Source organism: Odocoileus virginianus, chromosome 17 (assembly GCF_023699985.2).
Source record: "Odocoileus virginianus isolate 20LAN1187 ecotype Illinois chromosome 17, Ovbor_1.2, whole genome shotgun sequence".
NCBI classification, from domain to species: Eukaryota; Metazoa; Chordata; class Mammalia; order Artiodactyla; family Cervidae; genus Odocoileus; species Odocoileus virginianus.
The window spans coordinates 20277930-20294528 of record NC_069690.1 but is presented as its reverse complement, the minus strand read 5'-3'; the positions used below and the strand labels follow the sequence as shown (position 1 = coordinate 20294528).

The following is a 16599-nucleotide window of genomic DNA, read 5'->3' as shown; positions in this document are numbered from 1 at the left end:
CCAATACTAAATATCAAAAACTGCATAGTAAGTAATCTTAGTTAAGTAGCTGTTTCAAATTCACTGTCTTTTTTTTCCTTAACAGAAAACCTTAACATATACAAAGTTCACTGTCACAGAGAACATTAATCTGCAGATACGCCTGACATTACTGACTGCTGCAGCTACTGTCAGATTCAGTTAATACATTTGTTTATTTTTTAAGCTGATATGTTGTACGGCTCAACATAGACTAAAGGACAAAATGTCTGATATCAGAACATTATCTTTATCCAGTTAAAGAAAAATGTTATTTTGGGAATGAAACATACACCACAGGCATACTTCAAAGCAATAAAGCACTTTACTAATAGTAAAAAGGATCTGTTATTTATCCTACTTATTAACAATCATAAATAAGCAAGTCTCTAACATCCACTAGTCTTTTAAGGGGCTAAACTAATGGCCTTCAAACTTTTTATTCATAGGAAAATAACTGAGAAATCATTCAATACCACATATTTTAAAGTTGGTATCTAAAAGATTTGATTTTAAATTTAAATAGTTGCTAACAATGTGATTTCTTGCATAATGTCAATTTTTATTTTATTTTTTATTTTTTTATCTTTTGGCTGTGCTGCATAGCATGTGAGATCTTAGTTCCTTAACCAGGGATGGAATCTGTGCCCCTGAATTGGCAGTTCAGTGTTTTAACCATTAGATCACCAGGGAAGTCCCAGTTTTTATTTTTTAAATAAAAATTTTACACTATTATTTTAGGTGGAATCAAATAGAATACTATAGAGATTTGATTCCCAGAATCAACTTTTAAAATGTGTATGAACACTCTTCTTCAACAGAGGAATTTTATATCTTCCCTTTCTCTTCTTGAACTTCTATTCCATTCCATTCGCTCTACAGATTGCTACTCAAATGGGATATACTTTTATGCTTGTAAGTCCTTCACTGATCACCCTATAATACTTCAATCTATAATAATACATATGTATGCATGTTTAAGTTTCTATTAATTTCCATTAATTAATTTCCATTACCTTAATGCCCTATTACATTTTTTAATTCTAGATTGAATTAGCACAATAACTACTGGTATACAATTTACCAATAAAGGCATAGTTTTATTTCAGATTTTGATAAATAAGCCTAAGTAATAATTACTGAAAATATATCTTGTAATGAGATGTGTGAGTGACGCTTTTATGATACCATTAATCACCAAATTGTCCCTTCTGTTTTTGGTGTACTGGAAGTTTGTAGAACTTCAATCTACAGTGTGATTCAGATGGACTGAAAAGTATGCCTTTCTTCAGTCAAGTGGGAGAAGAGGATGTGGGATTGAATCTCCGCCGCCAGCATCTTTCTCAGGCAGACCAATATTAAGAACAGGTATGGAAGAGCTGGAAATTTATTTCCTTAAAGTTATCCAAACTGACTGTTCTCTTTCTTCTCCCCACATATACCCAGTTTGAAAACCACTGATTTAGACTATTTCCTCTACTCCCAAGGGGAACTGGCAAAGAAAAGACAAAAGGTTACATTTTGCTTTTAAGCCTACCTACCAACCCAGTTTTCTATTCATAGAAAAAATTGAATGCAATGTACTGTTACTCTATGTTTTCATTCCTTTTACCTATACTAAAGAATAAAAGTGTAACTATTAGTAGTCTGTCCAGCACTACAACAAATTGTGATCAATACTAACTGTATGGGTGGCTAAATCAAGGATCTCTTCATATTCATTCAATTCCTTCAATCCATTTGTCTCACACTAATCTTCATATGCTTTAAGATGCTCAGTTCATCGTTATCATATCATGGAACCAACCCCTATTACTGTTTTTACCAGAAAAGTCTAGCTTTAAGGAGACGGAGGGTATTTAAATAAATTCAATCTTTCATTCAAATGACTCCCTCTAATGCCTCATGCAGAAAGTCAATGTAAAAAAATACAACCAATGCTACAATGTTGAAACTTAAACAGAGCAAGTTGTTGCTTTTTTTTAACTTGCCTTCCTAGGCCAGCTATAAAGTATCAACCTGTATGATACAAGAACCCCATAAATCTTTTACAGAAAAAAAAATGCAATGTATTCTTTTTTCATTAGGAAAAGTATTTTAGAATGTGTAAATATAGGCAATTTCTGTTCTATAAACTTGGAGCTTACTGTTTTTTATTTAATAAAACTACTTCACAGAATCATGAGCAGTTCTCATAATTTTTACTTTTGTGAACAACTGATTTATACATAGTGAGTTAGTTATTATATGATAATTTTGCACTCCTTGAGATATTTTTAAAAGCTAATGAGCATGATGGTCATACAAAATTTTAAGTGGAAGATCTAGGTGAAATGGAAAAAAACAGAGATTGCTCTTGAAAAAATTTTCCCATATTCCTGATCTTTAAATTCAAGTTTGCTTTGACCAAATCATACCTGAACTTCGTCTATGTATTCTGAACAACTTATCTTATGAAAATCTATTTCCTTCACCACTCCCACTGAATACATATTTGCTAATGATATGATTCTACAAATTTAAAGTACAGAGTCCTGAATCTGTGTTCAGTTTTGTCTAACTTGGCCAACCCTTTATCTCACATAATTCTTTGAACTGCAGTTTCCTTTTTTAAGATTTTTTTAAATTTTAAAAACATTTTATTTGCTAATGGTACTTATTTTTAGTTACAGAATTTACTAAGTAAAGTGACGGCAGGAACAAATTGCTGTGCTCCTGTGTCCTTCTGAAAGCAATTCATTTTCTGATCAATTCCACTTCGTCCCGGTTGGTCTTGTCTGTTGCTGGCCAAGCTTCCAGGGGCAGGCCAGGAGGCATGGGGGACAGAGGCTGCCTGGGGAACACTGGAGGCAAGGCGGCTCTGGCAGGAAGGGCGGGATGGGGTAGCTGGGGTGGCAGGGGGCTGGTGAGCCTGTGGCTGGATGGACTGAGGCCAGAGGGCTGCTGCATGAGCAATGGAAAGTTTGGTGGGTGCTGTTGGGTTGGATTCATGGAGTGTTGGCCAGGGACCGGCCCCATTGGGGACCATGGGCTGTTGAGCTGACACCATGGTGATGTGGTGATGAGGCTGCAGGGTGAGATTGTGGGAAGTCTGCTGGGACATCACAGGAATGATCTGGTGGTGCAGCCAACCACCCATGGGTTAGTAACCATAGGGAGGGTATGGGGATCTTATCATGTTCTGGTACCACTTCAGAGGGGTAAGTACTTCAGAGCTGAAGTTAATACAACCGGGGTGCCCAGGATGAGATGGTAGCTTTTATAGTGAGAGGGAAAGGAGAAGAAAAAGAATAAGGGTGAAGAAGGCAAGAGGGATAGGAAGAAGGGAGAGCAAAAAGGGGAGAGAAAAAGAGTGGTTTTTTTTTTTTTTAAGTACTTTCTTATTTTCTACCATCTGGGTTTTAAAAAAATTAAAACACATCTAATTTTTAGACATTGGATCTGAAGATTTAGGGGCCAAATCCTAAAGTGGTATTTAGCATTTGGTTCTCAACCTTCATGAAAGTCTATTACTACATTACAAAATATACAAGCACACTATTCCTAAAGATGAGATTTTTCTCATATGAGGCTATACTTCAGTTTGCTAAAGCAAACTGGTGACTCAAACAGAAGCAAATATCCGGTTTGAGTATCATTTTACATCTTTGCTTTCCTTTTAAACAATGTGCCACTCAGGTTAAAAGAGAGAGAAAAATGGAAGAGGTCCAACGTACAAAAGCTCCTTAATGTACAAAATCAGATAAGATCAAAAGTCCTTTACTAATGCATATTTGATTATCAATAGTATTCTTAACATATGAACAGGGTGAGAATATCTAAACTGTTGGCATTCCTTAAAGAAAACATCCCAGTACAAAATGCCAGAAGTATATTCACTTTGGAGATGAAAAAGCATCCATCTGTTCATAAATATATATATATATATTTTTTTTTTTTTCTAGTTGAATTTCTGGCTCCAAGCAATTAAATGATGCCAGGAAACAATATCAATTCAATTTTCAAAATTAAGTTCACTGACATATGCTTTCCACATGTCTCATAACTCCTAAATGTCTTTATCATCTTGACCTCTTTACCAAGCCCCAGAACCTATCTTCCAACTGTACATTGGGTACTTATAACTGGTACATCCAGTACCACCTCCAATTTCACTCTTCTCCCATCTAAAGAAAACACACAGACACACACTTCTTCCAAGTAGTTCCCCCCGCCCCATTTCCATGATCATTCTTACTAATCCAGGCTCAAGGTCTCAAAGCTATGCCTTTCTCTGCCTAGATACTCTGTCCTACTGTCTCACTGTTAATTCTGCAACTCTTCTCACACAATTTCTTATATATCTCATACTCCCTTTTCATTCCCATGGCATCCCTCTAGATAAAGTGCTTATCTCCAAAAAAAAAAAAAAAGATCTTATTCCAAATAACTGTAAAAACCTCCCCAGTCTCACTTCCTGTAGGACTCTTTCCCTGGTGATACATTCTGTATGAATAGCACCACACACCGTCCTTATTAAGGGCTTCCCAGGTAATTCGGGTGGTAAAGAATCTTCCTGCAATGCAGGAAACCCCAGTTTGATTCCTGGGTCGGGAAGTTCCCCTGGAGAAGGGATAGGCTACCTAGTCCAGTATTCCTGGGCTTCCCTGGTGGCTCAGTCGATAAAGAATCCACCTTCAGTGTGGAGGACCTGGGTTCGACCCCTGGGTTGGGAAGATTCCCTGGAGGGCATGGCAACTCACTCCAGTATTCTTGCCCAGAGAATCCCCATGGACAGAGGAGCCTGATGGACTGCATACAGTCCGTGGAGCTGCAAAGAGTCCGACACGACTGCATGACTGAGCACAGCAAGCCCTTATGGAAGAACTCACACTCTAGCAGAAGATACAAAAAACTCAGGACAGAAACAGATAAACATTCTACTGATGTTAAACAAAAGCTGTAGGAAGGCAACAGAGTGACAGTTACTGGAGCAAAGGTTTCAGAGGAGGCTACAGCTGAACTGGAGAAATGCATTCCAGACAGACAGTAGCCCAGTACCTGAAGGTTCACATTTTTGGAGAAGGACAAATAATAGCTCAGGGCTTCCCAAGTGGCTCAGTAGTAAAGAATCCCCCTATCAACGCAGGAGATGCAAGAGAGGCAGGTTCCATCCCTTGGTCGGAAAGCTCTCCTGGTGTAGGAAATGGCAGCCTGCTCCAGTATTCTTGCCTGGGAAAATCCGTGGACAGAGGAACCTGGTGGGCTACAGTCCACGGGGCTGCAAAGAGCCAGACACAACTGAGCATAGTACAGCACAGATCGTTCAGTGGTGGGTGAGAGGTAGGAGAGAAGGCTAGAAACGTGTACAAGGCTAGAAGGCTAAGTGTCAGACTGAAAAGTTCAGACTTGATCCTATTAAAATGTGAAAGAAGCAAAAACATAAGAATGCTTTAAGTTTAGTATGTTTTAGTATGTCTGTTTTTGATATATATACTTTAGAACAAAGTAACACAAACCACTAACAGAACTAGACACATCTACCTTAAGTGGGACCAATGATAAGCTCCTTATCGTATATACTTTGGATTATAAAAAGACTGCAGGAAAATTAGATATGAGGACAATATTTTGTACACGTTCATTAGATCAGATTTGGTTTATGTTATTTATATCGTCTGTGTCCTTACTGATATTTTTGTCTTCATCATCTAAAAATTACTAAGAAAGGCATGTTTAAAATCCCCTACTGTAATTATGGATTTATCTATTTCTTAAGATCAGATATTATATTTCTAGACTGTCCATTTTATTCTTTTTTATTTTATATAGATTCCAATTTTCTGGTGACAGAAGAATTATAATGTTTAATGACACAGAAAAAGCTTTTCAGTCCATTTTTGGACCAAATCTAACCTTGTATGCTGTTCAAAACAGCTTGATTTTCCTTCCCCCGTGCTCTTTCCTTTGTCAGCAATCTACTTCAAGCCAAACATACCTCAATATTTAGAGCACGTTAGTGCTGCTCAGTCAGACCTCCATTTTATGCTGAGAATGGTTGCCCACATGATCAAAGGAGTTTAAATTCACACACACATACACACACACACACACACACAAAACCTGAATTAGTTACAGACACATTATCTGGTCACATTTCATACCTCTCTTCTTTTTATAGGTGGTTACTTGCCCTTTTAAAAAATTCTGTCAGTTGAAAGAGGGCAATTCTTAAAGTTGACTGAAACTATAATTTAGTTTCATTAAGTTTCCTTTAGAATAAACACACTAAACCATCAGAGGATTTTTTTTTATAATGTCTTCAAAACATGAAGAAAGAAAAAATAAAGAATGCTAAACAAAAGGCATACAAATCAGCACATTGTGGTTTAAAAAAAAAAAACAGAAAGAGGACTGCTGCATGAATAGGTTGAGCTTAGGCTGTTACAATAACAGGCTTTAGCAGAAGACAACAACTATTCACAGGCCTTATTAGGATAGTCATTCCCTGGATGGAGCCTGAGGTTTGAGAGACATGTTGAGAGAAGCAGGGCCACCCACGTAGGTAGCTAGATATACTGAATCAATCCTGGCAAGGAAGGTGAAGGTTCTGGGGGCCAAATTGCCTTACATCCCCACTACTAATGTACTTCCTCACCCCCAGGAGCAGGAACTGTTTTGTTCACACCATGTCCTTAATACAGTATTTAGGATGTGGCAAAGGCTCAGTAAATATCTGCTCGGTAAATAAATGATGCCCACAAGTTTTTTACCACTAAAACCTTGATTTCCTATAAAGCAAAAGAGTTGGTCTAGATCAATACATTAATTTTCAGCTCTAAAAGTCTCTACTTCTTCAAGTTAGAATTTCTCAATACATCACATAAAGTGTCAATAAAGTTACTCCAGGACATCTGGGTTTGAATATATGTCTAGTCACAAGATTTCACACCTTACTCACTACAGTCCAGTATAAGATAAACAACGAATTTGCCCTGTTGAAACTACTGAAACAATATGTATGTTTCATGGGTACACATATATGTTGAAACTTACCAAACTATACACTTTAAATTTGTCCAGTTTATTGTATGTCCATTACACCTTGATAAAGCTGTGAAAACACACACACACTCACACTCTCAAGAAACTACTGAAATTGCTGAATATTGCTAAGGCAGTAAGAGATACAAGCTAGTTCTTGTAGAAATAACATAAAATATGTCTGATCACCCAGCTAAAACAGGAGAGAAGCATATGCTCACAAAAACAAGAATAGGGACTTCCCTGGTGGTCCAGGGGCTAAGACCCCAAGCTGCCAATACAAGGGGCTGGAGTTCCATTCCTGGCCAGGAAACTAGATCCCATGTGCTACAATTAAGACTCAGTGCAGCCAACTAAATTAATGTAAAAAAATAATAATGGCAGCAGCAAAACCGAGCTCCTTTAGATGCTTGAAGACTCAGAAAAACCTGTTGCCTGGCTTAACCAAATAATCTTACTTACTGTTAAGGAAACACACTTACTTTTTAAATAGTATCACATGTATTTATCTTCCTTAGTCAACTGTCAATTAGAAATTATTTTCTAACCTTTAACAACCTTCTCCAAAAAGGAAAAATTAGTTTTAGTCCATTATTTTAGATAGGATCTCAAATAATGAAGCAACTTGACAACATCACAAAATCACTAGTTCAAGAAATCTGGTTTTATTAAATATATTTGCTAAAGGGAATCCCCTAGCAGTTCAGTGGCTAAAACTCCAAGTTTTCACTATGGAGGGTGTAGGTTCAATCCCTGGTCAAAGACCTAAGACTCCACAAGCCCTGTGGAGTCTTAAAAATAAATATATTAATATTTGCTAAAGACTGAAATGAGATTAAACATTAAAGTATATCCCGTACCTTTAAAATTTATTAATGGTTTTCAAACCACCTCTAATTGTTACAGACAGAAAGTCTGGCTTCTATATATTTCATACCCCTTTCTAAATAGTTCAACTAGCTAGTTATATACAAGAAACATGGGTAGAAACTATAGGAGAATCAGAAAACTATAGAAAGTATCAAGTCCTGAAACTTAGTCCCCAATTTGGGTATTCTTGGCTTGACATAAAAAGTCACAGAGTTATTCAAATATTTTAAAGAAGGCACATTAAGAGAAATGTCATAAGATACTTTATAATGTGACTGACTGCCAATAAAAATAATAGGGTAAGCGAAAATCCAAGGCAGTGGTCCCCAACCTTTTTGACACCAGATACCGGTCTTGTGGAAGACAATTTTTCCATGTTGGGTTGGGGGGATGGTTGTGGGATGATTCAAGCACATTATGCTTATTGTGCACTTTATTTCTATTATTATTATTATATCAACTCCACTTCAAGTCATCACGCATTAGATTCTGGGGTTTAAGGACCCTTGACCTAAGGCATTCACCATGGGTAGATTTTAAGAAGAGAAAAAAGTTTTACACTGATAACATTTTCATGGATTGACTGTTCCTTCTGATTACTCTTAATTAAATTGTCTAAGCCTGTGCATGAAAACAGTTGTTATTCAAAGGATACCAAAAGTTTAAAAAGAACAATAGCTGTTTTTATAACACTTAAGAGAAATGGTAAACAATTTAAGCTGACTGATTTTATGTGCCTCTTCATGTGATCAATGTAACGGTCTTGCTGGAAGTTGGGACCTGATAATCTTATGAAGAAATAGACAAATCTAGAATATGGGCTGTTCTGTGGGACAACTGGCCTGGACACTTCAAAAGATTCACCATCATTAAGGAAAGAGACTGGTGACATGACTGTTTCAGATCGGGGAAACTAAAAAACACAAGAGGCACATGCAAAATGCTGGAACCTTGGCTGCATCGGATTAGGAAGAAAAGGAGCTGTATGGGGTATGTGGGGGCTAATACAGGAAATTTGAGTTACATGCAAATAGCATGTGGGATGACAGCACTGAGTTACTGCTGATTTCTCAATTACAGTAATGGTACAAGGGTTATATAAGAGAATGTCCCTGCATTTAGGAAATACATACTTGAGAGGTATTTACAGGTGAGGTGTCGTGAAATCTGCAACCTACTTTTGGATCATCTGACAAAAGAGAGTGTGAGTGTGTGTGTGAGTGTGTGTGTGTGTGTGTGTGTGTGTGTGTGTAGGAGAGAGAAGCAATATTTGTGGTAAGATAACTCTTGGTGAATTTAAAGGATATACAGGTTTGGGCTTTCCTGGTGGCTCAGTGGTAAGGAATCTTCCTGCCAGTGCAAGAGATGTGGGTTCGACCCCTGGTCCAGGAAGAGCCCCTGGAGAAGGAAATGGTAACCCACTGCAGTATTCTTGCCTGGGAAATCCCATGGACAGAGGAGCCTGGCGGGCTACAGTCCATGGGGTCACAAAGAGTCTGACATGACTTAGTGACTAAACAAAACATACAAGTGTGTTCATGGAGTTTTCTTTCAAATTTATTGTGGGTTTGAAATTTTCAAGATTTAAAAAAAATCATAATTCCTTGAAGTTTATTTGCTTTTTTCCACCCAGAGTATGCTCAGAAAAGTTAAATGAACATGGAGGAAAATATAGCAAATTCAGGGCTTTACATACCTTCCACATCATACCAGTGCGCACCATTCGTGATCCCATCTTTAAAAGTTTCATCTTCATCTCCAGGACAATGAGGGGCACCAGTTTTCATTATGGGATGGTTTGAAGCATAGGCTTTTGCCAGGTATCTAAATACTTCATCATCGGAAGTTTTGCTATAGACTCCAGTGGCCTTATGTTCTGGAGAGTCATCAAAAGGATAGCTTGCTACCACCGAGCCACCATGCAGGTTTCCGGAGAGCACAAACCTTTGAAAATCAGAATCACACATCACTTTTTAAAAGGCACAGAAAACATATATTTAAAATTCTACACCTTTTATCGATGAACTTAGATATTCCTCTTGAGACCTAGAAGACAATTCTATCAACAGTCATAATTTGACCACACAACATAGAGGGAAAATGGAAAGAAAACTTTATCCATTCAACAAATTTCAAGCAATTTTTACAATTCTTAACTTCAAATAACTTTAAAGAATTTTCCAATCATTGAAAAAAAACAGCTTAATAACAGTAGAAATTAATGTTTTAGGAGATGTCTTATTCAGGGACCTCTATTAGGTTGAACAATATGAACTTGCCAATATTCAACCATGTTTTAACCTACAAAAATGACAATTTCATAGAGTTCAATCTAATTCTTGTACTTCATAATGTGTCAATCTCATAGAAAGTGTGGCTTATATAAATAAATATTTGTTGAATACACGAGTTGGGCTAATAAGTTTCATGCTTTTTATATTACTGTCCAGAGAGAATTTTTGAGATTCAGAGACAAATAAATTAGAACAAGATGTGTTTTGTCTCATTCCAGTTTCACAATACACTAAACTCACATTTTTGAGAGAGACACTGTAGTTGAGAAGATTCGTGGTAGGGTTGGGGAAGAGACCTGACCCTGTGAGTTGCTTTCAGAGAAAAACAATACATGACACTGCATCACTGTAAAAGCAGCTCTCCTTCTGGGACCAAGGTTCCTGGTTGGGCCATTAAAAAATAAACTGACATGAAGATAAGGCTGCTTCTATAAAAAGAAACATTTTAATTTTTGTTATGTTTTTACTTTTAAGTGAACCCACTTACAATCCAGTCACATTTATAGATATAGAAATACTGAAGAACTCCTTCTATGGTAAAAGCTAAAGGCAAAAACATGCTGCAGCCCTATTTATACATTTTCCACTCATGTAACAGCTCAACGTGTTTTTATGGCTGGAGATTAAATACTTTTTGCAGTTGAAATTGAATTTTTTGCTTCTGCCTTTTTGTGACTGAAAGAAACCGACCTACAGAAATTCTAAAGGGGGTTGATCTATAACATTTTATATGCTTGAAAGAAAATTAAGTCTATGATATGTTTAATTTGAAAAGTTAAATATGATTAGTACCTCCCAGAGGAGGTCAAACAATGAAAATTACTTATAATACAGAATCTGTCCTCAGAAGACAGAAATGAGCTGATAAACACAGTGAATAAATCCCAGAATAGACTATGAAAAAAGCAGAGTTTAATAACTAATATAATTACAATAGCACAATTCCAGACACCAGAGGAGAAGACCATTTGGTGTCGTGGCAATAGCACAGGCTCTGAAACCAGGCAAATATGGGTAAGAACATTTGGTTTCCCAGACAGGTCACTCACTACTAACATGATCAGGTAAAGTTGCTGCCTCTAAATCCACTGAACCCTAGTTTTTCTCTCACCTGTAAAATGGGGATTAATGCTACCTCCTTCCCAGGGTGGTTACGAGAATTAACTAAGGTAATTAAATAAGGTAATATTCCAGCACAATGACTGCTTTCAAGCATCTGCTCAACAAATGTTCCTTTCTTTGGAGATATTTGCATCCTGCTCAGGGAATCACTGCCTTAAAGACTATCAATCCACCCCCAAATTCCAATGCCAGAAAGAATGATACAGAAGCAAAAATTAAGTGTATATTCTAACACTCTAACTCCACCTTACCCAACCCTGCTCCACAGCAAGGCATTAACTATTTACTTTTCGGCTTCTATGCTTTAAATAATTTAAGTACTTTTCCCCCCAGCTATGACTTGGGGAAAGTTACAAGAAGGCCAGCCCAGTTCAGACAATCTATTCAGCAACAAATTTTCTTGAGTGTCAACTGTAAGCCAAATGTTCTAGACACCAAGGAATACAACAGAGAAGAAACAAATACAAAGATACCCTCATGGCATTCGTATTCTAGTGGGGAAAAAGTGGATAACTGAATATTCTAAGTAAGTGAAGCATGCTATTTTAACTATATATTTTCAATTAAGACTTTAAATTTCAAGATTCTCTGCTAAAAGCTGTTTCTCACTTTGTCATTTCTTCTAACATTGCTCAGAAATACTATTAAAGTAGCCTAACCGAATACCTTTAGAACAACGAAATATTTGCAATCTACTCCAGTGATAAATTATCAAATTTTCCTTACTCTGCTTACATAGTTTTAAAAGTACCAGTGCTGCTCTAGTAAGGACAATTTCAAGAGAAAGTGATATCTATTATAGTGGCTATAAGATTATTGTTTTTAGTCTTTGTCAAACCAACTTTGATATCAATCTAATTTTATTTGAAGGGTATTTTAGTTTCCATTCAAATCAGTTCTCTTAAGTGTTTCTCACACTTGACTTCAATATCATATATCATTTCTTGCGTAAGATTTAAAGTAGCTGCTAAATATATCATAAAAATTATAAACAAGTCTATAGATATTAAAAAATCCATCTCTAAGTTAATTCTATTATGGTCCCCAGATAAATCTGTAAATAATTGTAAAAAATTAAGAAAACTTGATGTCTGATAAACTAAATTCTAAAGATATCAGGGAACTGTACTCACCCCAATAATACAATGTTTTTCACAAACATACCCCAAAAATCATTTTTGCACAATCTATTAAAGTCTAAGCAGCTATATTTAAATAAAGAAGTGTGCCAAAAATATGAGGATCAAGTAAACTATAAAATATTTTAATGATGGAGTTAAAATCTTATATATTTTCCTAAGCATATGAGTCAACTGTCAACAGTACAAAATCACTGAATGGGTGAAGTATAAAGTGAAACAAAATAAACTTCACTTTCCTAAGCAGGAGAAAATGAGTTTTAAAATTTTACATATCCAAAGCAACAATGACAAAAAAAAAATCTATTTCTAATACAGCTGGGTGACTAGGATGTCAAGAAATTATGCAAATAGTTTATTTCACAGAATACACTGAAAAAGGTATATTCCCTATACTGTCTGTGGTTTTAGAATTTCCTCTCTATAAAGCTGACTCTGTATTTAGGAATCAATCTCAGATCATGCATGTGCTTGTTTTTTGCTTTATTCACGTATCCCTTGTTACTGAATAACCATTAAATAATATGCATTTTGAGTTATTTATGACTGAGGATGGATGGGTATACTTTTACCCTAAATACTCACCTACTTTTCCTTCTGATTTAGAGTTACATTTGAAAAGAGGGAGGATATGACTAGGGTAGTCCATAGCCACAAAAGAGAGCAACTTTTAACTGTGTTAATTAACTGTGTTAATACCAACCGACACAGATGAGCTTTTCAAATCTTCACAAGCTCCTATCATTGAACTACCCAGCCTGGACCGTACCTTGTAATCATTAAATACTGGTGATATGAAAGAATTGTCCAGAGAGCACACTTTTGCTTCCAAATTTAAAGTTCAAAGCTTTCAGTATAGTCTCAAGGTGACTTGCACCAAGACAGAGCTTATTTTTATTTTTGGTCACAGCAGAACTAGTACTGAACAGAAATATCTACTCACAGAATTTACATCCTTGTAAAGGTCATGATGGAGCATTTTAGACTGTTTGCATTGCTTAAAGTCACACTTCTTATGCAACTGTTCAGAGTGCCTGACATCAATATCTTTAAAAGAAAAATCTTCCCAGAAAGTGTATGTGAAGTTAATGCCTCCCAGGGGTTAATGCCTACTCCTCTCAGAAGGAGTAAAGTGAAAGGTGGGGAGAGAAAACAAATCTACAATTGTCATAATGTCCATGAATTTTTCAAGGTCTGCTACATACATACTAAATCTTGTAGAAGAGATGATTCTAAGTCCTACAGCAAAACACCAGAGTTTATTATTGCTTTTATTTTATCTGTCACTCAGAAATCTTCAGATCAGGATAGAAAGCTTAGTTGCTCCACAAGCCTATGTCATTGTTGTTTGGTCACTAAGTTGTGTCTCACTCTTCAGAGACCCCATGGGCTGTAGCCCACCAGGCTCCTTCTGTCCATGGGATTTCCCAGGCAGGAATACTGGAGTGGGTAGCCATTCCCTTCTCCAGGGGATCGTCCCCACCCAAAGATCGAACCCCTGTCTCTTACATTGGCAGGCAGATTTTTACTGCTGAGCCACCAAGGAAGCCCTCTACAAGCCTTAGAAAGACACAAAAAAGAGGGTATGTTGGCAAGGCCAATAGCTGAGAAAGGGAAGAGCTGCCTGGTCACTTCGGACATGATTCCATAAGTTCCCTCTTCCTCTGTTCCTCTCCTCCTCTTTGCCAAAAATCCTACCCATCTCTCAAGACTCAAGTTATCCCTCTTTCACAGAGATGACCCCTATTATAGCAGACCACACATGTTTTGCCAGTAGGAGCAATTCCTGTAAAGCTTAACTGGGTACATAAACACACCTCCTCTATATTTAGCATGGTCTCATGTCATACACCTATTTCTTGAGGTCCTCATGCTTCTTTTAATATTTTAAATCCCACGTGGCACTAACACCTAAGGTGTGTTTGTGTGTGTTGCTTATAAGTGTGACAATGAGCCATACAACTCTGGTCCACTAATAATGCGCATAAATGGAATCAGAAACCCTTCAGAGTCTAAAATGAGGCTGCTCCCAGGTGAAGGTTCCAGATCTGGAGGAGTTCTCCGGCCAGCCATATCTATAGGCTCCACAGCTGAGTCAGAGGTGGAGACTGGAAGAGAATCAGTTTTTATCAAATAACCAAGAAAAAGACCACACGGGTGTCATCTGTGGGCTACACGCTCCCTCCAGGGCTCAGAACACTGACTAAATGCCTGAGTCCAGTTCCAGCTACTTCGGTAATATGTAAATGATTTTCATACTGGGTAAATTATTTAGTCTGACTCTTGATTTCCCCCACATGCAAAACAAGGATGAGAATGCTGCCTGTCATCAGGTTGTGTCCAATGTAAACTGAGATCATGCAGTCCACGGGTTTTACCACAGTGCCTGTAGTCATGACATAACCGCAATTTTGTCAGTTTATCTATAAAAAAAATAAGCGAGCTGACCGAGGTCATCCTGAAGGTCTCTTCCACCGCTTATTCTACTGTCCTGTGAGAACAGGGACCAGAAAGGAGTCTCCCCTCCAGCCAAACGGCGGCTCTCTGCATTCTTTGAATAAATGACATCCTCCAGGCAGCGCTTCTCCAATAATTATCATGGGGACAGAGGCTAAGCGGCCTTGGCCCTAGCTCCCCTTTGGGGTATCGCCCTCCGCCCTCACTACCCCAGTCCCTTAGGCCTGCGAGCACTGTTTGAGCGCCTACAAAGTGCGGGACCCAGCCTGTACCCCGGAGGGATGCGTGGATGGCGAGGTGGGTGGAGGAAGGGCGGTACTCACTTGTTCCTGCGGATCCACTCGATCAGGGCGCGCACCTCCGGCACGTCGTCCAGGGAGGGGGGCTCGCCGGTGCTGAACTGGTCGGGGAAGCTGCGGTTGAGGTCTCGGCCGCGGCTGTTGTCGCGGCCGCTGGCCCCGGGAGGGCCGCTGTCGCCGAGGCCGCAGTCACCCTCGCGGGCGCGCTCAAAGCCGTCGGGGTTGAGGCTGGGCAGCACGTACACGTCAGTGGTGTTGAGCAGGCGGACCAGGCGCGGGTCCCCGCGGCGGTAGCCGGCCGCCAGCTCGCGGGCCAGGTAGACGAGCACCTGGCGCGACACGGTCTCGTCCCCGTGCATATTGCCCACCAGCTTCACCTGCGGCCGGCCAGGCAGGAGCGGCCCCGCCGCGTCGGGCCCCAGGTCGCCGTCAGGAGGCGGTGGCCCCAGGCCGGCCGTGAGGCGCAGCACCCACAGCGGCCGGCCCTCCACCGAACTGCCGATGCTGAAGAGGCGGGCCAGGCCCGGGGGCCCCGCGGCCGCCGCCTCCCTCAGCGCCGAGCCCAGCTCCTCTTCGTGGTAGTAGCGGTCAAACTGGCCCTCGTCTTCCTCGGCGCCCGTGCTCGTCGTCGTCGTCGTGGTCGCCTCCGCCTTCTTGATGTGCGCAGCCCGGGCCGGGCTCCGCAGCAGCTGCAGCAGCAGCAGTAGACACAGCAGCAGCGGGAGGCGCCCGGGCCGCCAGGGCGGCCGCGCGTCCCAGCCACTCGCCATCTTCCAGCAGCTCCGCTAACCCCGGCTCCGTTCCCCCGGCTCCGCGCTCCGGGAGGCCGGGGCCCGCCGGATCCCCTCCGCTCCTAGCAACCCCATCCCGCCCTCCGGCCGCAGCCAATGGTGGGCGGGCCTGCCGTCGCGTCACTCCGTGGGCGGGGCCGTCCTTAAAGCAGCAGATGCCCCTCTTGGGCGTGCCTTCCTCCTGTCTGGGTAGAGTTTGGTCACTCTCCTCTTCGGTCAGGGTTCCTGTCCCTCTCTCTCCCTCCTCCCCGTTTCCTTTACTGGGTTTGCTCCGCTACTCCTCTACTCCCTCATTCTCTTCTCTATGGGTTATGCCTTCATTCTCACCCCTTTTCCTCTGAGTACTATCACCTGCTTCCTTCCCATCTTTTTTGCCGCTTTCCCCAGCTGCGCTTTAACGCTTAGAACCGAGAATAGGAAGAATCAGAAGGTTCGAAAAGAATCAAAGGACTTGGAAAAAACAAAACCTCAAAGGTTCGAAAGAATCTACCTTAGAAGAGACAGAAGACGTCGCAGCCCTTCCCACCGTGCACCCTTTCCATCGGAGTGGGTCTGCCTTGACTTGAGCCCCGCGTCCCGCCAGCCA

At 39.9% G+C, this 16599-nt stretch overlaps 1 protein-coding gene and 1 pseudogene across 1 annotated transcript in view; both read right to left on the bottom strand.

Annotated features, from left to right (window-relative positions):
* Positions 1-16088, bottom strand: part of CPD (carboxypeptidase D) — a 66590-nt gene extending 50502 nt beyond the window's left edge. Inside the window, exons 1-2 of the mRNA XM_020886821.2 lie at positions 15247-16088; positions 9608-9855 (exon numbers count right to left, since the gene is read on the bottom strand). Of these exons, the coding sequence (XP_020742480.2) occupies positions 9608-9855; positions 15247-15992 (994 nt within the window). The 5' untranslated portion in view covers positions 15993-16088. The remainder of the gene's footprint in view (positions 1-9607; positions 9856-15246) is intronic.
* LOC110133095 (amelogenin, Y isoform-like) lies at positions 2692-8287 on the bottom strand (annotated as a pseudogene).
* Positions 16089-16599: the final 511 nt, after the last annotated feature.